The 24595-nt window shown below is 47.7% G+C and overlaps 9 protein-coding genes across 9 annotated transcripts; 3 read left to right on the top strand and 6 right to left on the bottom strand.

Annotated features, from left to right (window-relative positions):
- Nucleotides 1-921: 921 nt before the first annotated feature.
- PEX2_036320 (nitronate monooxygenase) lies at nucleotides 922-1974 on the bottom strand (the record flags this gene model as incomplete). The annotated part of the gene is made up of 1 exon (XM_016740907.1): nucleotides 922-1974. The coding sequence occupies one exon, from the start codon at nucleotides 1972-1974 to the stop codon at nucleotides 922-924; it is 1053 nt and encodes a 350-aa protein (XP_016601101.1).
- A 360-nt stretch (nucleotides 1975-2334) lies between these two features.
- PEX2_036310 (uncharacterized protein) lies at nucleotides 2335-3996 on the top strand (the record flags this gene model as incomplete). The annotated part of the gene is made up of 1 exon (XM_016740906.1): nucleotides 2335-3996. One exon carries the CDS (start codon nucleotides 2335-2337, stop codon nucleotides 3994-3996), a length of 1662 nt encoding a protein of 553 aa, XP_016601100.1.
- A 352-nt stretch (nucleotides 3997-4348) lies between these two features.
- Nucleotides 4349-5727, top strand: PEX2_036300 (MFS transporter; the record flags this gene model as incomplete). Its single annotated transcript, XM_016740905.1, has 3 exons — nucleotides 4349-4476; nucleotides 4544-5530; nucleotides 5592-5727. The coding sequence occupies 3 exons, from the start codon at nucleotides 4349-4351 to the stop codon at nucleotides 5725-5727; spliced, it is 1251 nt and encodes a 416-aa protein (XP_016601099.1).
- A 2099-nt stretch (nucleotides 5728-7826) lies between these two features.
- On the bottom strand, nucleotides 7827-9686 carry PEX2_036290 (uncharacterized protein; the record flags this gene model as incomplete). The annotated part of the gene is made up of 6 exons (XM_016740904.1): nucleotides 7827-8839; nucleotides 8895-9147; nucleotides 9197-9247; nucleotides 9298-9435; nucleotides 9483-9513; nucleotides 9568-9686. 6 exons carry the CDS (start codon nucleotides 9684-9686, stop codon nucleotides 7827-7829), a joined length of 1605 nt encoding a protein of 534 aa, XP_016601098.1.
- A 606-nt stretch (nucleotides 9687-10292) lies between these two features.
- Nucleotides 10293-12279, bottom strand: PEX2_036280 (Major facilitator superfamily domain, general substrate transporter; the record flags this gene model as incomplete). Its single annotated transcript, XM_016740903.1, has 8 exons — nucleotides 10293-10788; nucleotides 10847-10977; nucleotides 11026-11416; nucleotides 11467-11587; nucleotides 11646-11743; nucleotides 11799-11881; nucleotides 11933-12069; nucleotides 12126-12279. The coding sequence occupies 8 exons, from the start codon at nucleotides 12277-12279 to the stop codon at nucleotides 10293-10295; spliced, it is 1611 nt and encodes a 536-aa protein (XP_016601097.1).
- Nucleotides 12280-13596: 1317 nt separating this feature from the next.
- Nucleotides 13597-15442, bottom strand: PEX2_036270 (GID4/VID24 family protein; the record flags this gene model as incomplete). The annotated part of the gene is made up of 3 exons (XM_016740902.1): nucleotides 13597-13787; nucleotides 13851-15366; nucleotides 15425-15442. The coding sequence occupies 3 exons, from the start codon at nucleotides 15440-15442 to the stop codon at nucleotides 13597-13599; spliced, it is 1725 nt and encodes a 574-aa protein (XP_016601096.1).
- A 993-nt stretch (nucleotides 15443-16435) lies between these two features.
- On the bottom strand, nucleotides 16436-17770 carry PEX2_036260 (uridine-cytidine N-ribohydrolase; the record flags this gene model as incomplete). Its single annotated transcript, XM_016740901.1, has 5 exons — nucleotides 16436-16981; nucleotides 17039-17355; nucleotides 17405-17609; nucleotides 17657-17664; nucleotides 17713-17770. 5 exons carry the CDS (start codon nucleotides 17768-17770, stop codon nucleotides 16436-16438), a joined length of 1134 nt encoding a protein of 377 aa, XP_016601095.1.
- A 254-nt stretch (nucleotides 17771-18024) lies between these two features.
- PEX2_036250 (PXA domain-containing protein) lies at nucleotides 18025-21613 on the top strand (the record flags this gene model as incomplete). Its single annotated transcript, XM_016740900.1, has 3 exons — nucleotides 18025-18535; nucleotides 18623-19433; nucleotides 20662-21613. 3 exons carry the CDS (start codon nucleotides 18025-18027, stop codon nucleotides 21611-21613), a joined length of 2274 nt encoding a protein of 757 aa, XP_016601094.1.
- An 887-nt stretch (nucleotides 21614-22500) lies between these two features.
- On the bottom strand, nucleotides 22501-24213 carry PEX2_036240 (DNA binding HTH domain, Psq-type; the record flags this gene model as incomplete). Its single annotated transcript, XM_016740899.1, has 3 exons — nucleotides 22501-23644; nucleotides 23695-23716; nucleotides 23769-24213. The coding sequence occupies 3 exons, from the start codon at nucleotides 24211-24213 to the stop codon at nucleotides 22501-22503; spliced, it is 1611 nt and encodes a 536-aa protein (XP_016601093.1).
- Between the last annotated feature and the right edge of the window lie 382 nt (nucleotides 24214-24595).

The following is a 24595-nucleotide window of genomic DNA, read 5'->3' as shown; positions in this document are numbered from 1 at the left end:
AAGCTGTTGGCGATGGTATTGGAAAACATGTCAGAAGCATGAAATGCATGACCGTCCGTTCTCCTGCCGACAGACTCGGACATATCTTCTCGAGTGATCATGTGTCTACCAAGAGTCCAAGCAACTGCCCCAGTGACAGCTGTTCCAGTGGATTGAACTGTCAATCAACCCACCCGGATTATGGAATGTACTGCTCTTCAAGCTCCATGACCTGCCAGCGGACTTCTGTAACTGGTGCCCTTTGCAGGGAAGACGGTCAGTGTGTCGCGGGTCATTGTGAGAGGGGGATGTGTATGGCTGCTGCAGAGAACCTGCACTGTCTGGGGGGCTATGATTGTCCTACTGGAATGCAGTGTCGTCCAACACGTGTTATTAATTCCCTTGGAACTTCCATGGTCGAGATGGTCTGCATGAAAGATAAGGATGTTCGTGGCATGCAGTGCTCTGCTGATAGGCCCTGCGCAGAGCATATGTCGTGCAGTCTTCAACATGAGACTAACGCATACTGTGAGTGGAACGGTACTTGTGGACTGAATAGTATGAGTTGTATGTCGGGCAGTCAGTGTTGCTCTGGAGTTTGCAGGGCCAATTTATGTCAGTGACAGTCTGATAGCCTTTGTGGAGGATGTCCAGATTTGGAGGAAATGGTATTTAAATTGAAATAGGGACTGAATTCTAGCTGGTGATACGCGTGTTAGCTGAGGATAATCGAGATTTAGTGGTAATGGGAATCTTTCTTTCTTATAGTGCCTGAAGTTGGAACTCCTTCTTTAAATATTTCTATGTTGACATGTTTGAAGACATTACCACACGGATGTTCATGTAGACCTCAACTTATCCATCCAATCAGATGTACAGAGTAAGCGTTCTTTTGTCAAACCTCAGCTCAGCTTTATGCAAAAAGTTGTTAAAAGTTGTTTCCTACTCCTTTCGGGGACACAGTCGCTGGATTCTTTCCAATGCATCCTCTCGAATCTCATACACAATATCTTTTGCATCTTTCACGCCATGTATCAGTCCCACAGAGGCTCCTGCATATGTTGCGAGTCTACCCTCAGGACCCCACCCTTTATCACCCGTCTTAACAGCTTCATCATGCAGCCTTTTCAGCTCCTCGAAAGACTTCCCTTCCTGTTGCTCAACAAATGATTTGTTGAAGATAGTTCGGGGGCTATATTCCTCTGGCCACCCAAAAGTACCCCTGAGGTGATTATACAGTAGTGTACGCGTGGTTGAGGCTGCACCATCGACTGCACGTACAACCTCGTCCTGGTAACCCCGGCTTATACGTGCTTCACTGGCAGCGAGGAATCGAGTCCCCATTACCACGCCCGAAGCTCCAAGACACATTGCCGCTGCAACACCGCGCCCATCTGCGATTCCACCAGCCGCAAACAAAGCAATTTGGCTGCCTGCCATGGCATCTGCTACTTCGGGAAACAGTGCCATAAGCCCCATTCCATCTTTCGCCCGACCGTGACCACCGGATTCAGCTCCTTGCACCACAACAACATCTGGTCGCTCACGGTTCTGAAGAAGCTCTTTTGCCTCTTTCAGAGTGCCAATTTGGATCCAGATTTGCGTGTCAGGGGACACTTGGCGGATCTTGCTAGACCAGTCGTCGTATTCCTTGGGTCCCTGGCGTGGGGCGTATAGCCAGGCTGCACATGGTTTATGCTTTTCGATAGCCGCGACAGCAATGCTGATATCATCGCCCCAGAGCTGGTATCCTATGCCGACAGGTAGTGTCGAGCTGGGAGTTGGTACTGTGCCCGCCGCTTGGCGTATGAGCGATGATGCTTTCTCGAGATCATCACTTGTATCCTGTGTTTTGGCACCGGGGCCAATAAACCCTAATCCACCCGCACGAGAAACGGCTACTGCCAGTGCTGGACCTGACATTACTTTCATGGGGGCGCTGACCACAAATGGACTAGATACCCATGGGTATCGTGATAGCAAGTTTGCGGCCATGGTTGGGTGTTTGAGAAGGTTGGCAAATATATAAATAATGTCGCAATAAGATCATTGGTACTAACCACGCGACAAGATATGTGTGAGGAATTTCGGCTTGAATGTTGTTTTGGAGTTACCGAGGCATTCTCCTCGACGTCACAACAATCAGTAGCCCCGCAAATCTCCGCAATATCCGCATGGCCTAGTCACTGTACGTGGGTGAAATTATTAGGCCTCAGGCATCAAACATGATAGACTCGCAATACCCACTCCAGTTGGTCTCTCCACCCATATCATCCGCAATACCCGCTCTGTCTATCTACCCATCCCACTCGGAAATTGCGGGATCTTTACAGGTGCTGCTTATTGTTCAAAGATATGTCACAATCCGACTTGAAGCGAAAGCGCGCCCGAATTGCATGTGAACCATGTCGGGAGCGGAAAAGAAAGTGCGATGGCGCCGAGCCTTGCAGCACTTGCTGTCAATGGGGCTATGATTGCCACTACGAACGTCAGCCACGACAGAAGCACCATGCTCCGCAACAGCCTCCAGATGAAATTGCCCCGCCAAGGTCTTCGCAGCAAATCAACTCAGTGGATACACACGGGGTGGATCGCCGGTTGTGGGCAAACTCCGGTGCTGCATTTGTTCGGAGGATGGGCCTGAAGATCGATCCTGCCAAAGCGCCAAAACTCAGCCTGTTTGGTTGGAATATTGGAAAGCGACAACTGTCATCTGAATCTCAGGCTGTGTACCCCGTGCTTTCCATCACGGATATCACATCCTTGGAACACATGAAGACCCTCGCTCAAATCTACTTCGCTAAGATTGCTCCAAGCTATGGCTTTATTGATTCTTCTCAATTTTTTGAGCGACTAGAGGCTAGGTGGCAGTCTCCCATGGTGAGTGGTCTATATGACAGTGTTCTCGGGGGCGTCGCTGCACTAGGTTGTCTGTTTTCCCAACGAAACATGACCATCACTGAAATGCATCTGATCGGATCGGCACATTCTATTCTTGACACGCACGTCCTATGTGCCGCTCCTCCCGTAGACCTTCTCACTGGGTGGACATTAAGAGTTGTCTACATGCGAATGACAGATCTACCTCACTCAACGTGGATCGCGAGCTCGAAGTTAATGCATCTGGTGGAAGCCGCAGGATTCCACCTAGAGTCCACTGATTCAGTCTTTCCGCGCAGTATTGGCACGGACTTTGATCCAAATATCCGAAGACGACTCTTCGGCATAGCACTACATCTTAATATGTGGACGTCTTATGATCTTGGTTTATCAAGAGTATCCTTTCAAAAGAATGATTTACCATTGCTTCCATCAGCCACCGATGGTGATTTTACCCGTGAGCTACTAGGACTTATTCCATTATCGACAAGCCTAGATCCAGGAAAGCCCAAAGGAGATGAGATTAAGCTAGAAGAAACGCTTTCGCAGATTCTAGAAAGAGTTCACAATGAGCCTCCCTCGGCCATGGCGCAATGCAATCTTGTACTTTGCCTTCTGCGCAGAATCCACACAGAGAAACTTGAAATATCCGCTCTCCTCGCAGAAAACGCTCTAGTGTTGCTGAAAAAGGGACTTGGTTGCTCACGGACTATGGTTAATACCTGCAGTCCTTGGCAACACATGGCAAACGTACCTTTCCACATCATTTGTGTCTTGCTCGTGATGGACACACGGCAATCGCTAGCTATGCTCCCCGAAGCAATGCAGACATTGAAGTTAGTCGCATCCACTTACGATACAAATACCATGAGAGAAGCCTGGAGTGCGGCTCTCTTGCTAGTTATGCTTCATCAACAGCGGAGGAAAGATGACCTTACGATCTTCAATGATATCATGAACATGGAGGAGCAAGAAAGTCCAGTTGGACCATCCCAGCAAGAATTTCCGAGCGCTGAAGAGTACTCATGGCTAGGGGCTTTGGTCGCAGATCTACCCGGTTTACAAAGGGAAGACCTTGATCAATTTCTAAATGCGGATATGATTGATAGTTCAAGTTTCCTAGGTGGATCTGGATGAGTGAACCCTATCCTATATAGAGAGTTACTTATGCTTGTTTAATTTTGTTGACAGTATTTCATCATTTTAGACCTTAAAACTTAGCTTTGATTTCCTTCCAACTTTCAAACCTGAGAACCAGGATGCGACAAAACTTCGCGGAAATTGCGGGTGCCTTGCTGGTGAAATTCTCCGTTCCGCAATACCCGTTTCTATGGTCAAAGCTGGGGAAAGGACATGCACATTAAGTACATATTAGTGACACTGCCCCAATATTCCACTCGATTACAAGCTCGTACTAACTAGGGGAGCCCAGCTTGAATTCAGAGTTCCTAGACATCCCATAAACCTCATCAAGTGTATCAAGTTAAAAATGCAGGAGAAGCTGTCGATTGAAGCGGACAAGGCACTTCCGACATCTCTTTCCAACACGGCAAGCTATGTCGATTTCAAAGGGGCTGATGACCCCGAGCATCCTCAAAATTGGGGACTGTCTACGAAGTAAGCCCCATGTCCAAATCAGCCAAAGATCTGGGTATCCTAGAAACTGACCGCAATTTTCACACAGACTTTTCAACTCTATCTTAGTCTGCTCAGGGACCTTCATTGTATCGCTAACAAGCGCCATCTTTGCACCCGGAATCGACAAAGCAAGCAAAGATCTGGGGGTGGGAACAGAGGTCGGAACACTGGGGACAACCCTCTACGTCCTTGGCTTTGCATCAGGGCCCCTAATCTGGGCACCTGCTTCAGAGTTACGGGGAAGGAAATGGCCTCTGACAATTGCAATGTTAGGCGGTGGAATATTTACCATTGCATCGGCGGTGGCCCAAAATATCCAGACCTTGGTGATATGCCGTTTCTTCGCTGGCATGTTTGGCGCAAGCCAACTGACTGTTGTTCCCGGTGTACTGGCCGATCTATACAGTAACGCCACTCGCGGTGCCGCCATTTCACTATATGCGCTGACTGTTTTTGTGGGCCCGTTCATGGCTCCTTTTGTGGGTGGCTTCATTGCATCGAGTTATCTTGGCTGGCGGTGGACTCTTTACATCCCGGCCATTTTAAGCTTGGGAAATGGGCTGTTGAGTGTTCTCTTTTTGGATGAGACATATCCGCCTTGTATTCTTGTCGCAAAGGCTGCTACTATCCGCAAAGAGTCACAAAATGGTAATATTCGGGCTAGACACGAGGATATCGAGGTCAGCATCGCAGATCTCGTGGAGAAATACTTCACACGTCCATTGAAGTTGCTCTTTACGGAACCTATCATTCTCGTGGTGTCGGTCTACATGTCCTTTATCTACGGTCTTGTCTATGCACTCCTTGAGGCATACCCCTTTGTCTTCGAGCATGTATACGGAATGACTCCTGCCTTTGCTGGTCTAATGTTCATTGGCCTCATCATTGGTGTGTTGTTCGCGTGTGCGTTCATTCTTTTCGGGCAGTTGGCCTACGCAAGGAAACTGGCAGAGAATGATGGCATCCCAGTGCCCGAGTGGCGCCTCGCCCCGCCACTCCTAGGAGCGCCTGTCTTTACAATAGGTCTCTTTTGGTGAGTAAGATGATTTTGTATCAAAACGATGGATGATGTCTGCTAACTGAACATTCATCAGGTTTGGCTGGACCGGGTTCAACCCTCAGATTCACTGGGCTGTACCTGCTGCGTCCGGGATATTCATCGGATTCGGGGTGTTATGCATTTTTCTTCCGTGCTTCAACTATATTGTCGATGCATACTTGCCAATGTAAGTTCTCGGCCCGTCCACTCGAAGAAATCAAATCACCCTGCTGACATACCTGGGCCGTAGCGCTGCTTCAGCTGTTGCTGCCAATATCATTCTTCGATCAGCAGTAGCTGCTGGCTTCCCGTTATTCTCAAGGCAAATGTTTCAAAATATGGGCATTCAATGGGCTGGCACGTTACTTGGCTGTTTAGCTGCAATAATGATCCCCATTCCGATCATATTTAGGGCTTATGGACCTTGGCTACGCGGAAAAAGCAAAGTGTTTCCATAAAAAAGTGCTAGGAGTTAGATTGAGTGAAATGACCTTGTGAGTTCCAAGTTATAGAGTGAGCCACAGCTGCTGCCAGGCCTATGAGCATATATAGTGTGTTTATTAAGAGTTGGTATGCTTTATTTACATATCATCCAACTTCCAAAAGCCCCGACCCGAGCCTTCCTGGGTAGTTCCTAGCACCAGATACGATATAGCGAAGAGTAGGACACTGGAGTATCTACTACTATGTTGTACGTATGGCCTTATATACAATAACATGATAATCTGAATAGGCAGATATACTGTTTTAGTCGTTTTGATTGGCTGTCGCACGGTGGCCTGAAGGGTCATAATAGGTGTGAGAATGAGTGCGACTATATTTATTCCCGTGTCCCTCGCTTCTCTCAAAGCCACTTTGTACACCCGCATAGAAAACATAACAGTATCAACTGCGACCTTTAAGAACCGATTGATACATAATAGTCTTATCTCATACTTTCTAAATTAAGCTATCATTGGTCTATTGTAGGATGCGAGGGGCGATGAGTTGGCTCGTAGTATCTCAAAGCTTCCAGGGAAATCGTGGCTTATCATAAGATGCGAGGGATTGGGGGATTGGGGGATCGGAGGATCGGCCGATGAGTCTAGAGGTGTGGCTTGTTGTGGTATGTACCCTACAACATAAGACTATACTAACTTGATCTCCATGGGACCTTGGGAGAGCCCGAAAGACCGTTTGTACCGGGGCATTGTGTTTCAGAATTGCTTATGTCCTGACTGGATGCTGGACCAATATCCACCATGATCCGCAAGCCGTTTTAGTTGACGCGCATATGATAAGAACAGTGGAGCAATATGATTTGTACTTTTTAGTAAGACTAGTCACGGTTTGACTAGCCATTTAAATTCAATGTTCGACATGTGATCTGCTCTCAGTTGAGCTTTATAAGTAGACGACATCTCCGTCTGAAAGCCCAAATCTTACAACCTACCAAGGAAGACAAGAAAGGAAAACAATTGTCTAAGGCCATTCTGCAACTAGTATGGAGCCCCATTTGCATCAAGCTCTTGAGAAATTATTGACACCACTTCTATTTTTCTAGCACCTAGATCTTTATGATATTACCGAAAACCTTCATAGGATCATTATTCCTTGTGATAACAAGTGTATACCATGATTTGATTTAAGCCGGTCGCAAATAGAACATCTGTCACGGCCCCATTTGCGGCCAGTCGGCCAGCCTTTGGGGCTTTCCGAGTCAAAAATGACCAGGAATAGATTGTCTTGTTTGATCTTTGCGTTTAGGATTTCGCCGAATTTGATATCGATTGTGACAGTAGCGATGATACATTCATGGGTAATATGATATGTGCTAGAAGACATTGTCTTCTTCGGGAGAGTTATTGTATTCAACACGAAAGCGTATTCAACAAGAGAAACCAGGTCAGCAAGATCTGATAATGAGCGAAAAGGATCTGATAAAGGTGCATTGTCACTAAGCTACTTTAGGCTTCATGCATCTGTCGATCCGATTCAAAGAGGGCTGACATCGCGTGACGCGGATCCCGTCGTAGCCAGCTCTTTGGCACTGGAGGCACTGGAGGCACTGGAGTGGCTAGTTAACTTTGGAAAACAGAAAATCGTATGGAGAAATCTTGTTATTGAGAACAGGAGAGGAAGAAATGTGATAAGGTTGGACAAAAGTACAAACAAACAGCTCCCTTGAGGATCCCTTGAGCTCTGTTTATATCCAAATATGGAAACTACAATTATGATATTGAACATAATCAACCACTTGACTTCAAAAGTTGCTAGCCTGCACATGGATCCCCTATTTCTTTACCTCCACTCATTCGGGGTTGTTATCAATTGAGCTGTCCACAGCCCATCCATTGAGCATAGTGTAGTCTGAATACGGCGAGGTGCCATGTAGGGTCTCATAGTGCTTGCGAGGCCCACACTCTCTCAACTTCGCAGAGTCTGCATTGATGCACCGGTTCTGCATGATAGCCGCGATTTGTCGGCCCGCGTCCTGTCCTTCAAAGTATGCACCGTGAAGGAATCCAAAGAAGGTCGGGCTGGTAGCCTCGCCGGCAAACCAGAGCCGGCCAACGTTGGCACGGAAATTTTGATGCATCTCCAGAGATGTGGCAGGAGGCCAGTTGGAGTAGCTGCCGTAGGCCCATGGCTCTGTAGTCCAGCGTGGGTACATGAACGCAGTTGGCTCGGGGATATCCTTCTCCGGGAACATCTTGCGCAGAACTTCCATTGCTTCCTTCTTAGTCTGCTCGTCTGTTTGGCGCTCAGCTCGGTAGGCAAACTCGTTGGTCACGGTTACGAAGATGATGTTGGAATCCGGGAGGAATCCGGGAGTAGATAATGACTGCCAGATCGGGTACCAACCACGGGTGACAGGATCGGCATAGAGGTGATATTGTGTTTCCGAGGGCCAGAAGGTCTCATTGAACTGGAAGAAGATCTTGGTGTATGTTCCCATGGTGAACTTCTGAATAGATTCCTGCTTCCAATCTGGGAGTTCTGGAGAGAAGTTGACAGCGCCATGTTGCAAGACACCCAGAGAGAATGTAGTAATCGCATATTCTGCTTCTACACAGCTGCCATCCTTGTTGTGAACTGTAACACCATGGTCCGAGTACGTGATATTCGTGACCTCGGTGTTCAAGTGAAGGCGGGGGTCATTGTCACTGAGGAAAGTCGAGGCAAGACCCTTGACAATGACATTGAATCCGCGCTGGTCAATAACGAAGTTATCGTGGTCGCTGAAATAATTGAAGGTCAAGTTGTCGCCGGCACAGCCGAAAACAAATGAGCTCTCTATTGGGGAGTAAGCAGCTTCAAAGTCTAGTCCAGGTGTTAGTCGGTGGCATTAGGTACATTTACAAGATATCTAACTTACCCCACGACCACCATTCAATAGCCTGTGCTTCCATGTCATGTACCTTGGGGTTCCAACCAGCCAAGGCCATTCCTGTCTTGAAGTTTTGATCCTGGAGATTCTGAGCAAGAATCTCACCTGCCTTCTGGTTGGCAATATCATAGGCCGTATCGTAGGTGTCGAGTAGATCGCTATAGTCGGAGTAACCATCCTTGTTGTAGGTAGATAGATTGTCATAATTTGAGAATTCGGTGTTCAGTCCGTATTTTTGAGCCTGTTCGAGGTCAGTTTGTGTTTGATCAAAGCTATATTTTGAGACTTACCAAACCCCAGATCGGGTTCTGCGGGCCTCCTTCGCTTCCAATACCTTGCACCTATTTAACCTGTCAGCTGACTCCATTTTATGTGGCTGAGACATGTATACCCAGTTGGCACCCATTTCAATATTATAAGGCTTCCCATCTTTGTCTTTGCCAAACGGTTTGTGCCAAGCCCGACCGCCGATAGTATCGCGGTACTCAAGAATCACGAAATCGTGTATGGAAGCATTCGTCAGGGCTTGCTGTAAATTGTCAATAACATTCAGATAAACAAAAGAGGGAAACCTACAGCAGCAGTAATACCAGCTACACCACCTCCCCTATACTTGGTGAGTTTTTTGAATTTTGAAATCAATAAGAAGTTCAATGCTTACAAGATTGCAACTTTAGTCTTCTTGCATGTTCCCTCAGTTCGAGTCTGGTGAGGCGCAGCGATAACAGGCTGAACTACGCCTGCTATCGCGGCCAAAAGTGAAAGGTGCTGCAAATGCATGGTGAGGATCTGGAGATTTGGAGATCTGAAGAGGGGATGAATAGTAATAAATAATTAAAACATCCGAGGTGAAGACTATACTTGCACCCTACAACATAGAACATAAAAAGATAAGAGCCCGCAATAGAGAAGATCTACAAGTTGTGTGGCCACATGTGTGTGCCTGTGTGCCTGTAACCCGATTGCTCCGACTCCTCAGACTTTCCGCAATCGGGAAAGTACATGCGGGAAGCTAAGAGAAGCATAATTTAATTCAACCTTGAAAATGTATCTAGCGCATGTTCGTACATATGTGCGGGGATGACTTTGATATTCTCCGTTTTTTTTATTGATTTAATCAATTCTAATCTCATTCTTATTACGTTTGGAATGCCGAATTAGGCTGGTACATTCCCAGGTCTCAGATATGCAGGAAATATCTGAGATAGGCTAATCTATCACGTCTAGGGATTATTCGTCACAAGTATCTCTCTCAATATGCTCATGATATCGAATATTGTCGGGGAAGTACGATAATCGGTACTTCCGCTAAAATGGTGCATAGGCAAAGCACTAGGTTCCAACCGTTAGTGTCGGCACTAGAGCCTTGGTAGTCATGCGTACCTGCTATAGCTTGGAAGCCGTATTGGAAGCTTTGTCGAACATGCGATTGAATCGTTTCAGGTAATAACTCCGCGAAGCGATTGTCGTTGAGGATTCTTTGAATAAGCTGTAGCAAAGGGTCAGAACACTAAACACCATGGCTTCCGAGGTCCCGATGATCCTCACCTCATCGATCTGGAATACCCCATGCAAGCTCCGCCGAAGGTCATTGGCAAATAGAGTCCGCACTATCGTTGCCGAGGTTGTCACACCAATAATCGATCCGAGCTGTTGGGCGAGGTAATAGGCAGTAATCGTTGTTCGGGCATTTCCTCCTTGACTCCGTGCCGATAAAGCTATAAATTGGGTGGTAAATAGGCCCGCCATTCCGGTTCCTATAAGAAACACTGGGATCAAACTAAGATAGCTAGCGCTTGAGCGCCAGATAAGGGCGAGCACTGCGAAAGAGGCAATTATTGTTCCCAACCCAATGATAGACAGTTTCTTATATCTCATAGTTCTATATTTCAGTAGTTAGGCTGTGTCTGCACTCCAGAGTTTCAGGCCATCCAACTTACCGGCGAATCAATCGGCCATATATAATTGAACCAAGAGCAATACCCAGAGGAAATGGCGAAAGCACGAGGCCGGATAAGCCGACGTTGGCTCCGCGCAATCGAACATAAAACATTGAAAGATTCGAGGTGAGCTGAGTGGTTAGCAGAGATGATGCAAATATTTCCGGTCTAAAACTTACAGAAGACAAGACAAAGAATAATAGAATCTGACCCAGACATATAGCCCAAGACCCGTTTTCTTTAAGAGTAGAAGTCGGGATAATCGGGGTTTTTGAAAGATAGAGCTCATTGACCACGAAAAGAGTGGCTGAAGTAGCGAAAGTGATTCCAAAGGTAATCGTTCTGGGATGCGCCGTCGGGCCGTATTGTTGAACGGTTTGTAGCAACACCATCAAAGTCCCAATTGAGATCCCTAGAAAAGACAGGCCGATAAAATCGAGGCCGCGGAGGGGCTTCAAATAAGAGATAATCCCTGAATATTGCCGTGGTACGTTTGTGGAAGCTCCTGGAAAGTGCCGGAGCGCAACGACCAGACAGACAACAATAAGAGGAAACTGCCCTATAAATGACCTACTTAATCATTAGTTTACAAACATACAAGTCTCATGGATGAACGGTACCATCGCCAGCCAACAGTCTGAGTTAGTAGTCCTCCGATGGGACCACCAGAGCTTATGCCCAACATAGAGGCAACTGAAAGGTAGCTTCGTAATACAGCAACTTTGGACGGAGAAACAAGATCTGCAATATTATGAGTGTCGCCCTTGGGATGTATTGAGGAACTGGAAGTGACACTAACCATTTAGCAAAATTGAGATAACATCGACCAGCCCAGAGCCACCAATGCCTGTAAAGAATCTGGCTATCATCAACATTGGCATTGACAATGACATGCCCCTGAAATAGCTGTTAGTAATTGGCATAATATGGTGTTCAATTTCGAAGCACATACGTGACGAGCGTGCCGAAGGCAAAAATCACGAAAGCGATGACGAGAACAGGCTTGTGTCCATATGCTGCGCATAGGTGTGCATACTAAGACATATTAGATCCAAGATACTCTGAAATGAAGGTCTCAAATCTTACCACTGGAAGTGCTATGGAGTACCCAAAGTTGTAGCTTGAAAGAAGCCAAGGTCCTAAATCCGATCTTTGGAAGACTTTGCCGATCTCCTCGTTTGTCGCCGTCACAAATGAACCATCGGCCATCGCGAGGTAGCTACCTTCATGGAGCATCTTAGTTACACGTCTTCGTCAACCGGCAGTATTACCGTCTCACCTATCATTGCGACTGCTAGAAAGACTCTGTTTACCCGCCCTTCTTCTTGATCTTCACTCTTATCAACTGTGTGATTCGGAACTTCCGCATTTGCAACAATTTGCCCGCCTTCAAGCAAAGGCGACGTCTCGCCAAACGGGTTATCACCAGACATGCCGAAAATCGTAGTCTTGGTAGCTTAGGGAAAAGGCAGTGAGATGGCAGCCCGAGGATAGGATCAGAGGAGATTAAGTATATCATCACATCTTACTTGCCACACTTTGCAACTAGGTATGCAGAAAGGTCAGGAACTTCGCGATGTATTGGACCCATCACAGCATTACCATCCAATAAGACGGTGTGGCTGAGGTGAGTCCTTGCATTAGAATTGCCAATGTTTTGACTGGAATGCTGGAATTGTAATATTTAGTCTGTGTAACTCGTCACTATCCAGGATCTACATGCATATCATTGCATATTATTGAATCGTGGGCTCTGTGGGTCAAGACTGCATGTATCAACTAGCAGCTGTTCGGTTTGACTCCATCCTTGCAACCCACTTCTTCCTTTGGTGTATCCTCGAAGTTCGCTTCCTCTTTTCTTTCTGTGGGGTATAGACCATATCTGCAACTGCAACGAGCCAAATGTAGGCAATGAAGGAAATGCCACTGTATGATGGTTTTCATCTAGAAAGTCACAGTTAGAACAATGGAGTAACATAGTAGCAGTTTTCTAGGTTGGCTTTCGAGACTCGAATGTTCAGTCCTAGTGACAATGGACGTATATTAGGCACTGGTGGTCTACAAGTTACCTCTAGCCCCCATTACGGTGCTTGTGGCCAAAATATTTATTCGTCACATAGTGAATAATCCTGGCGAGGCATCTAAGACAAATAGGAAACCCCTGATCATTTTTTGCACGGTGGTGTCAATTTGCTTTTTTAGCAGATTCATATAGACCGGGAGATGATTGGTCAAGTTTGCCGATGTTTTGGATCGGACATGGCCGAACGCTTCTGCGCGAGCTCCTGAGATACTTCAATTGGCGTCTCGATGAGATCGGGTTAGTCTGTGATATATCGAGGTAATACATAGATCCACCAAGTGGGAACGTGGGAATAATTTGCGGGGCCCCTTGGGATAAGTGGAATTTCCTCATTTCCGGAGTTCCATGACTGCCAAAAATAGAGCATCTTTGTCCATAGATACAAAAAAAAAATGGTAGACATAGTCATAATCCCAGGAAACAAGGTAGAAATATTGCAGTAGTTCGATAGCAGCAGATCTATGCCACAAGGAACAAATGCAAAGAAAAAGAGACAAACCGAATAAGAAGAACACCGCCGAGCTATGCAAAGACCGTGTCAGATGCCATCTGACGTTTTCCTGAACACCAAATCAGAGTCACCGAAGGTTCACAAAGAGGGGACCAGAAGATTATTCCGGGCTAAAGCAAATAGAAGAAGAAAAGCATGTGCAAAAGGTGATTCTTTTCAGCGGAAGGCGTAAGAAGGGCGAACCATTTTCGATACTTCTGGATTCAGAGAGAGCTGCTGGTAAGGCGAGCTTCCTGGGTCATAGTACAAACCTTCGATGTGCCCGTCCTCGCGGCGAAGAGAAATGTAGTAGAATCCAGAAATTGTAAGACCTTGACGAGCATCGGTTGGAGTGATGAAACATCGTTCTAGGGCATGTTAGCAAAAAAGAGAATATACAGTGGAATAGTACATGATCTTCAGCTACTTACCCTTCCATCTCATCAAAATCCATCCCTTGGACAATTCCTCGGTAATCCACTTCCGACTCACGAGGTTCTGAGCCATCTCAGCGTCTGTCAGATCCTTGAACGGTTGCAGTTCACGCCAGTATGTGCTATCAATGTCTGTATCTGCTTTGAAGTTCTTTGTCTCCAGCGTGTGATTGTTGAAATCAATGATCTCACCCTCCAAGAAAGTCACAATGTGTGCATCGTGGGTGGGCGAAGTCTTATCAGGGATGTTGTAAGCCTCCATAGTGCCAGATAAAGTCATGTCCTCATGATTGATCTGGTGTATCGTGACCTTGACAGGCCAATTTTCGTCGCGGTTGTTAGCTAAGTAGCGGCGGCCACTTGTGGTAGAAACGCTGATTCGAGTGCTATCACTTCCGTTTACAAAGCCAGGCTCACTGGGGGCATTCGGACTGGGAATTCGTTGGGACAACACTGAGCACCCGGCACTCGCAGCTCGTTGACAGCCCGAAAAAGCCATTCCAGATCGAAGCCATGAGCACTCCGCAGGTGGTGCAATGTTGGGAGTGTATAGAATGAAATCCGTATCTCTCCAAGACTTGTTGTCCATTGAGAAGGATAGCCGACTATCCGCCAAGACAAACATACTATCTTCAAGAGAGGTTGAATACCGAATGCGATCGAGATAGTGGATGGTTTCCCCCAGCACATTGCTCATATATGTGTCCGAGTGTAGCTGGCGATGAGCGGCAGCCCGAGCGCGGAGGTCATTGTGGGTGATGCTGGTATGATGTGAGTCGCCGCGCGCCGTAGGTCGATAGCGGTATCCCCGAGATGCGACCGCTATTGTATTCCCAGCGTCCTCCTCTGGAGTGATATCTGAATAGCGGTCGATGATGTAGTTTTCTAGTGTGCGGCTTCTTGAAAGCCGGGGCTGACGCCTTGCAGACTGTAACAATGCCGCCACTGCAGAGATCGATGTCCGAGCCTGGTTGTTGCCAGGTAATGTGGTATACTCGTGGGGTATCTGTTGCGCGGGGCCCGGGGCCAGGATCTCATTGCGCGGAGGTCGTGCGGGGGGTGCCTCACGGCTTGAGATGGAATGGAGGAAGGGCTGCATCTGGTCATCATCCGAGTCATCGCGCGCAGCACCATCCTCATCATCAGACCCGGGTGCCCATCCATACAATGATCGTGAGTTGGGCACTTGGCCCTCGTAGTTCGGCATGTCAGTTGATCTCTCCTGGCGACGGACAATCGGGATGCGGCGGTTGAGTTCAACGGACGTGCGCGGATTCGTGGGATCATCAACCTCCATGCGGTCTTCGTTTTGCGGTGGCGGGTTGGTCGGATAACGACGGCGACGCTGTCGGCTCAAGGAGGGTAGTAGCGGATTGAAGAGAGCTGGTCGCGATCGCAGGAAGTTCACGTTGTCATCGTGGGCGTTATCAGTCTCCACAGGGGCAGGTGTGGGAATCGACGATCGGCGTGGAGTGTCAGGTGCCGCAGGCGTCGGAGAGAGTGGCGTGCTATGCTAGAGAATATTAGTTTCCATATTATAGAGAGTGAGGGACTGCAAGGATGAAACATACTGAGTTAGGAGGTGGCATTCTGATCGGAATGCGCCGTCAAGGAGTGTGCGGGATCGACGCTGGCCATACAAGGCCAAGAACTAAGATATTTATAGCAAATAATTAAGTCTAGGGGAGGATGTCCACAAATTGAGATCGAAAAAGTGTTGGATGTTGTGCTTCTAGGACTTTGGAGATGTGGAGAGACCCGCAACATATGACGTTCTTCCTTTCAGCCGGCCTAAGGCCGCCTCTGAGTGATTCTGTGAACCTCATTGAACCTCATTGAACCTCATGGGAATTCTAGTCTTGATTTCGTACTTGTGCTTTTTAAACTGTATGCATATATCTGAGCAAAGTCATATTCCTAAAATCTAGGAGAGTGGAGCCCCCTATCATCCTGCAAAACATCACACTAAGATTATGCTGACTGCATCTAAAAATCGATCTATAAAGGTCATTTTTTGTAAAATAAAAAGACCATCTCTATGATGAACAAGCCTCCGTCGGCTTGACATATCCCGGGGTAGTAACCCCCGATTAGCTTTCCAGGTCGGCAATCCGCTTCTTCATTGACTGAAGCGGGGAAACTAGCGTTTTCTCGGCTTGTGAATAAGCAGCCCTACCTTCTCGTGAGCTAGGGGGTTGGAATTTCCTGTTACTCTCACAGACCAGATGGGTTTAAGCCTCGTAAGCACCCTTTTGAGACCACCTTGAACGCCCTATGCAATCAAGGCTAATACCCACTCGGTGCTTCGGTATATATGGAAGTTTGTACAGAATCAGGTATTGGATTGTTGAATAAAAGCATTCACAAAAAATGCATATGGTCATATCTAGTTACCAAGGACAAAGGATAGACCTAGAATGCATTTCTTGGAAGTACAGCTTGGGACTATCTGGACATGCGGCAAACCCTGTTCTATAACCCATATCTGATCTTTATCAAGATGTTGTTCTAATCGGTGTAGCTATATGTGCAATTTAAAATCGAGGTCACAGTTTAAAGGGTTCACAGACCATCTAAAGAAATCAGAGCTTGCGTGCAGCATTGCAATCATCGGCTAGCTGGATACATTGTAGAACCATGTTCCAGAAAGCCTCTAGATCAACCCCCCTGGGAATAGCAACGCCGGGACCGTCAACAGGAGTAGCGATGGATCGCCCCAATTGACCTGTTGTGGATACATCTTTCCCATGTTGTCCATCTGTGACAATACTCAGAGCAAAACGCTCCCCGCCTTTGTCATCAAAAGCAAGAGCTTGATTAGGATGTTTGTTGGCAAAGGCTGGATTCAGCGTTGACAAGATCGCAGCCACAGCAAGGGGATCATGCAGTGGAGGCCCAGTGGTTAAACCAAAAGCTTTCTCATATGTGGCAGCGAAGAAATTGAGTAGCGCATGCAATATCTGTCGGAGGATAGTGGGTTCGTCGGTCGAGTGGATCGAGCCATGCAAGATGCGCGTTTGAATAGCCTGTGAGGCCAAAACCTGATGTGTGAGATCTAAGGCCATGATAGCTGTCTTAGATGCAAGAACGGGGTTGCTAAAGATCGACTCGGAAGACTCCGGGTCACACTATACCATCGCGTGATTAGTCGCGCTAGAGAGGGATGAAAAGGTTTGAAGACGTACATAGAAGTTGAACTCAGCCCATGGAGTCACATTACCAATTCTAGACTTCTCGCCAGGAAGTCTGCTCATGGGAGCATCGGTAAATCCTCCACCGATGGCACCACCCATGATGCTGAGCCCTTGGATGTGCTCAACCACCTCGGGGAATGTTGCAAACAACAATGCAACGTTGGTCAATGTACCCGTTGCAACTACCCAGGGGGTACCCTTGGGCTGTGCAAGAAGGGCATCTCTCATAGCCAAAATAGCGTTCTTATCGGTGATGGGTGCTCTAGTGGCCTTGGGAAGGAGGTCAGTCCCATCAAGACCAGACTCGCCTAGAAAGTGTTATTAAACCGTTTAGCTTGCAAGGAGAGCATTACCTACCATGAATATCAGGCGCATGAAGAGCAGGCCGTGCAAATGGCTTAATGCTGCCAGGATAGACAGGGACGTCAGGCATGCCGATCGCCTCCAGAACGCTGCCCGCATTGGCGGTTGTCTTCTCTAACGATGCATTTCCATGGATTGTACTGATTCCAAGGAGGTTCAAGAATGGATGATGAGCGGAGATCAGAATCGCAAAGGCATCCTATCTCGTATTAACAAATATCCCTCTAGAATGCCTTTGAGGCTTACATCATGACCTAAGAGCAGTCAGTAATACGAAGACAAGAGAAATGTGATGGACTGACCAGGGTCGCAATCCAACCACAAGGGAGTAGGACTATATTGATTAACTTGGTCTAACATGGTGTATATCTTTGAACAACAAATTCAATTGAGAATCAAGAGGCCACTTGGGCACTTAAGTACATTTGGCCGGACATAAACAGATCCCCGCATCAATGGAGGGAGATAAGGCTTTATCTTCAAGCCCTAAGCCCTATGATCCTAATTAGGCCATGGTACAAATCATCAACGCTTCCAACGTTGTCCTGCTTCTAACAGAGAACAATCTGTTCCTTAGTAGCTATTGAACCAACTCTAAACGTCTATGAAATGAAATGAACGATCCGCTCCGCCCCGGTCTTCAGCCGATATCTCATCTCAAGGCTGGGCCGACAACCTCCAGCTCCAGATCCACCGCGCTGCCTTCCCCGACGACGCTTCAGCCTCCTTCGCGTCCTTCCTCCCGACTCCGTACACAAAGAGAGTATGGCAAGGACGACCCGGACTCTGGTAGCGACAAGGCCACCACTGCCCTGATCCGACGCGTCCTGTGCCCCCAGACAAGCAGCTACGGAGCATCTTCCCCACAGCCTCCGGAAGAGCTGTTACCTCCCCTCACGAGCTCCAATGACGTTGATCGTCAACTCTACGCCCTTCTCGCCATTATTATAAAAGAGTTTGTTTACTCGTGGTACTCCAAGATTACCCCCGATCAAGCTCTTGTGAATGAAGTTCTACAAGTAATCGCGCATTGCACGCGTGCACTCGAGCAGAGGCTGCGCCAAATCGACGTTGCACAACTAGCCCTGGACGAGATCCCTGGCCTGGTGGAAGCACATGTACTCTGTGAGACTTGACCATCTTAAAGTTCTTCTTGTCGGAATCCATGGTGGTTCCGCGGAGAGGGGACACATTGCTGACTATCTGATCCAGCGTACAGACTTGCCAGGCAACAGTCACATCTTTCTGGCCTACCGACGTCGTACCGTACGCTCTATCATGAGCTAAATCCACACCCAGGTCTTTCTCCAGTACCTGATCCAGGAGATCCGGATACGATCGCCGAGCAGATTGAGAATGAAGCAATCTATCGGAGACTACTCGCCAACGGTATCCTAGCTGTTCTTCTTCCAACGGAAGACCTTGAGAACAGCAGTCTCCGAGCGCTAGTGGTAGATGTTATATCAGATCTGATCCTAGGAAATCAAGTCAGTGGTAGGGCATGCGAAGGATGGTTCATTTGGGAAATTATAGGCAAACTCGCCGCTCAAGTGGGACGCCGTCAAACCCAAGATGACACAAAATCCGCCCCGGACTCTCAAATCAACCGATTAGAGAAATTCGGCTTGCTTTCAACCGATGATGAGCTCCCAGACCAGCCGCCGGCGTCATTCTCGGCCACCGCTTGGATATGGAACCTTCTGCAGATGATTTATCTTGGTTACGTCGTCTTGCGTTTCATTGCCATGGGATTATTTCGTGTTGCATCGAGTCCAGGCCCCTCTTCGCACGGTGTCGGTGTTTCACCTGCCTTACCTATCAACCAGAAAAAAGATGGCATGGAATCGTCAGAAGGCATTACAAGTAGGCGCCCGGTTCTCGACTACCGAATGTATTCCATGGTTTCGCAGATACTGGGAATCTCATGGAGAATGCCATGGCTGAGTGGCTTGCTCGCTCTATCCCATCACCTTATTTTGGAAGGCCCAGGCAGGGTCGGTGCTACGGACGGAACCTTTGATAGGTGAGTTTTTGTTCTATTTTTTCTTTTATCTCCGGAGTCTTCTCCTTCTCTGCAACCCCCTCAACGCCCCAACCCTCCTTTTCGAGGGCTCAGGCCTTAGAAATCAATGACTGTGGAGCAACGGTACGATCTCCAAACACGATCTACGGGTCAAGTGTCACTTGCGCGAGTCAAGGTGGGACATGAAGCGGTTTGCTCGCATGCTGCGTCGGTCACTTGATCTGTAACATTGGAAGGCCACATTACCTGTGAGAGAAATTACGGTCATCTTACGACCTTACGAGGTCTTTTTACTGTACGGTCATTACCGTCAGACTTACTGGGCTGTTCTGGCATCAGATTGGTTACCCTCAAATTGGTCCGAGCGAGCTTTTTTTTTTTCTTTTCTTTTCTTTTTTTTTTTCTTTTCTCCTTCCAACAGGGGATGACCATGGATTGTCCACGGATACCCCCGTCGCTGAATTTCCTTGAGACAAAGAAGTCCCTTGTGTGTGATAGCGCCGGGGCCCGGCCCTTTCCGTACCGCTCGTCCACTCTTTTTTTTCTGTTGCAAATCTTAAGATTACAACATGTGCCAACTTTCAAAGGATTTGGTCCAAAAAGAGAAATGAGACCGCATCTGGACGGTGATCGAACTCTCGGCAAGAAACGTGCACGAGCGAAAGAGAAGACGAAAAAAGAAAATCGTGCCGATCACCCCATCGGTGGAAGTGAGAGCCATACCCCTTTTGGCGCAAAAAGAAAAAAGGAATGGCCGTCGAGGCTAGTGAATTACTGGTTTTGATCCAATGAGCGAAATTCCTACGGGGAAGGATTTGAATTCGTAATCTGACCGAGGTTCGTGCATGAAGCCCGCTTGTGCTCCAGGTACGGGATGTTACCCGCTGAAGAGGGGAAGTCTGGTCGTTTTTTTGTTTTCTTTGACATGAAAGAAAATGATATCCCAGTCCCTGTCCTGGCCCAAGCTCCTTCATCTCTCTGCCTAAGCCGATCTTGCTCCGCCTCACCCCCACTCTATATGGTCAATTCTTATTTGATGACACCTTGGAATTTTTCTTAACTAAAATATGCGCGAGGGCCAAAAAAAAGGCACAACGTCCCGGAGAGCTCCACAGTCGACATTCTTGCTTCACTTTTTTTTTTATTTTTTTTTTATTGATTTTTCTTTTTGGGACTTGCCCAATTGCACCGACGTCATGATTTGAGAGACCTTTGCTAACTCCCATAGATTCCTCCGGGAGACCATTGAGGAGTATGTGCTGACCCCCACTTTGTTGCCCAACCTTCTTCTTGCGACGAGGACCGCCTTGTTCCCAGCCAATACCCGTCCAATATCTCAGATAGCGGCCGGTCATATTGAAGCTCCGGCCTCGGCTCTACAGTCTGTGCAGACCCCGACGCCCAGTCAGAAAGTCCTCGCGCCCTCGGCCTCACATAATGCTCCTATTGTGGAAGGAGTCAGGGGCTCTGATGCCGATGTCCTTAATAAAACTAATAATCCGGGGAACAGCAGCAGCAGCAACAGCGGCAATACTGGAGGGGGTGCCTCGACAACCAATACCTCAGGTCCATCACTTTCTGCCATTGCAGCCGATGTCCCAACACCAGAGTTTAATGACCCGGCCGAACCGGCAAAAGGGAACAGCCCATCTAAGTCGGAAATCGCCGCTATCAAGCGGCGATGTGCAGCTAGTCTCCTGGCCCTGATCCCGCGCTCCGTCGTACGAACTTTCCTTGGTGTTCCCTCGTCGGCGCCTCCGCTGCCCTACAGTGGTGATGGTACCTGCAGCTCCAACAGTTCGCCCTCTCTCGTCACATCCCCACCCCCTTCCCCCGGTGCGCACCAGAAATCTTCCCAGGAGGGGAAGGCAAATCTGGCGCCATCACATCCGCCTTTGCCTTTGGGTCCCTGTCCAGTTGGGTGTGCTCAACTTGCCGCTGAGCGGCTGCGCACAGACGATGATTCATCTGCGGGGGTTGATAGCGAGGAACTACATCTCCTGGAGACAATCGAGAATGATATTCTAGACCTTTTTGCAGATGAGTACTGCAATAAACATCTAGTCTGGAGTATTATCGAGACAGTGCTAGCCAAGGTACTTCCTGAAATGACTGAGCGCAGTGTTGAGGATTTACTGGAGGATCGTGGAGTGGCGTCAGTGCCGCCTGCATTTGTATAGACTTACATATTGTTTGCGGGTTTTTTTATTATCCAGACCCAATTAATGAGATATGCCCTACTTTATGACTAGCATAACTTCCAAACTTAAAAATAGTGTGATTGTAGAAAGATATCAGGGGTATAATAATAGGGGGAAAAATGAATCTGACATGGTTCATATATAGGTGAACATAATGAAATTCCGCGTGAGCAGCCAAGGTTTTAAAAAGAAAGGGGAAAAATTGATATGAAAAGAGCGTAAGAAAGAGATGCAGTACAAGAGAGAGAGGGGTTTCAAGGAAACAGAATGCAAAGAGCCAAAAATGACAGGGGGATATAGCAAGCCAACAGCAAAAAAGAAAAACAAGTAAAAAAGCAAAAAACCCGAAGAAGAAAGCAAGCGGCAAAAACTCCCAAGTCCAAGTCCAAAGCCGTATACCATCACATATTGCCATGTGCCCATTATTCCCATATGCATCCACCTCGTCCAGACTGGGAATCCCAGGGCGTGTGCGCCTATTCCCAAATCCGTAACCCCAAGAGTTCCAAAAGTAGAGGTCGCCCTCTGGATATGTGTATGTTTTTTGTTTGGTTGCCCAGGTTTTTTATCTCGTTGCCATTGCTGGAGAGATAGGAAATGGATATAAAGAAAACATTGAACGTTCGTACAAATAATACCAAAGAAAATAACAGAATAGTAAATGAACCACCGAATGAAGGAAAGGAAGAAGAGAATGGGGAATCACGAATCATGAATCAAAAGTAAAGCAGATAATGTTAGGGAAGGGAAGGAGGGAATGCTTCACGACATAATAAAACCAGCGATGCAAAAACAAAGGGGGGAAATAAATGCAAAAAAAAAAAAAAAGGGAGGGGAGATATGCAAAATGCAAGTTGCTCAAGGACTCATGCCAAATTGTGGATGCTCCTCTTTTTCGTCACACGCTGGATGGGAATATCCTCATGTTCATCAATGCGCGGCAAGCCACCCAACAGAAACCCTGACTGGCTCTTGGCAAGGTCAAGTCTCTCCATTAGCTTCCCGATAGTCATGTACTCCTGTGCGGCCAGGCCGGCAGGCTGATGGTCGAAGTAACTCATGACGAGTTCCAGGGCGCGTCGAGCCTCGTCCTGAGTTGGTGATCCTGGAGAGCTGACGGGCGAGGTAGTAGTAGACTTCGAGGGCGGCGGCATGGACTTTGTCGTGATCTCTGGGTTGCTTCGATTGCGCTTGATGACGTTCGTCGGGTGAATCGGGCACATGGCGACCTTGGAGTCTTCCATTTCAAGTGGGGATTGCAGGGTGGAGACCGAAAGAGATTGCTGGAGTTCGCGCTTTTGGCGATGCGGGTCTGTGATTTCGTCGGCGTCTAGGAGTGTTGGATCGATGGGGACGAGAGGGAAGGTCTGGCTGCGTGGCCGGCTGGTGTTGCTGTTGGCGGCTGGGAGACGGGATTGGCTTGTTGGTGTGAAAGGACTGTCGGAGACCAAAGTGGATGTTGGGCTGACCATACCCGCCGAAGAAGTGTCGATCGAGGTTGTACTCTTGGAATACCCGTGTTGGTATCCCCCTGTCAAGTCCGGTAGTTCAGTCATGTCCCGTTTCATTCCTTCTTGGCTCGTTGGAGACAACGGGGATCCGAAGCCATCAATGGGAGAAGTAGGCGAGGGTCCAGTGGGACTTTGAAGAGCAGATCCAAAATCTGTGTTGAGATGGGTTGGGCTGTTTGATCCGCTGCGAATTTCGGTAGATCCTCTGCGCACCTTTGCACCGAGGAGATTGTTCTTGTGCTTGAATTTTTCTAGCCAAGCTGTAGTGCAGACCTTTTCCTTGCCTTCAGGGCAGCCGCAGGTACTGGCGAAGAAGAGTGCTTTCTCCTTGATCATCTCATCGTTCAGGGGATATCCTTGGCGCTGGTAGTTCCTTGCCCAGTTGGATAGAGCTTTCTCAATATCAGGGACTCTGCCCTTGGCCCGCTTGATGGGAGATCGACTCCCATCTTCGGGGTTTAGGTACTTTTCCTTCTGGCGAAGCACCTTGGAAACAGTGCTATTACATGTTAGATTGAATCCTAAGAAATAATGAGATGGCAATGATACCTTCTCTCGACTCCAAACAATGCTTCATATAAAGTCAGCCTAGCCCCTCAAGGCAGATAAAGAGATATGCTTACCTCCAATATCAGTCTGCTTGGCAGTCTTGTTTTCCTCATGATATATACACATTTGCCGGCGGTCATCGTCCGTAAGTGTTCTGCGTGGTGTAGACCCTCCAGTCGAGGTCTTTCGCACTTGAGGCAGAGGAGTCGAAGGCGATACCGATGTCGGAGTAGTGGAAATAGGAATCCCAGACGCAGCAAACGGAGAGTGCGTCGTGAGCATGCTAGGCCAGGAATGCGAAGGCATGGGTAGTGGCATGGAGGCGTAGGGTGGTGGAATTGACATGCCATACGCATCCACAGCCATGAGCTGCGATGAACCGTAGTCAAACCCACTATATTCGGCCATGGGAGGCGAGTGTTGAGGAGAAGCAAATGTGCCTATCTCCACCCATGGCGAATGTGGGAATTCACTCTCTGGCGCATGATGAGCCTCCGTTTCCATGGTGGGTTCCTCCATGGCCAATGGATCTCAGAAACAATGGATACAGGACTTTTCTTTGGTGGTGTTTTATTTCGTGATAGGCTCGATTCGAGAGGAAATCAAAGAAAGAGAGACAAAAGAAATCCCGGGGAACAATGAAACAATCTAAGGGTAAGACAATAAAAGCTGATGCATGTTCCACTGCTGCCGTAAACCTGTATAAAATTACCCAGATAAAGAGTAATGTCCCAAATGTAGCTCTATAAACTACCTCAAGGGAAGTCGAAGGGAAGTGTATAAAGTATACAATATGCAAGAAGGTAGAAGAGCATGCGGGTAAGGCAATGGGGGTTAAAAGGAAATTCAGGGCTAGGACGATCAGTATCGCGTGGATTTGACAGAACGACTGTGAATATCG

This window comes from Penicillium expansum, assembly GCF_000769745.1.
Source record: "Penicillium expansum strain MD-8 chromosome Unknown contig109, whole genome shotgun sequence".
In the NCBI taxonomy this organism is placed as follows: Eukaryota; Fungi; Ascomycota; class Eurotiomycetes; order Eurotiales; family Aspergillaceae; genus Penicillium; species Penicillium expansum.
This window is presented reverse-complemented; position numbering and strand designations above follow the sequence as displayed.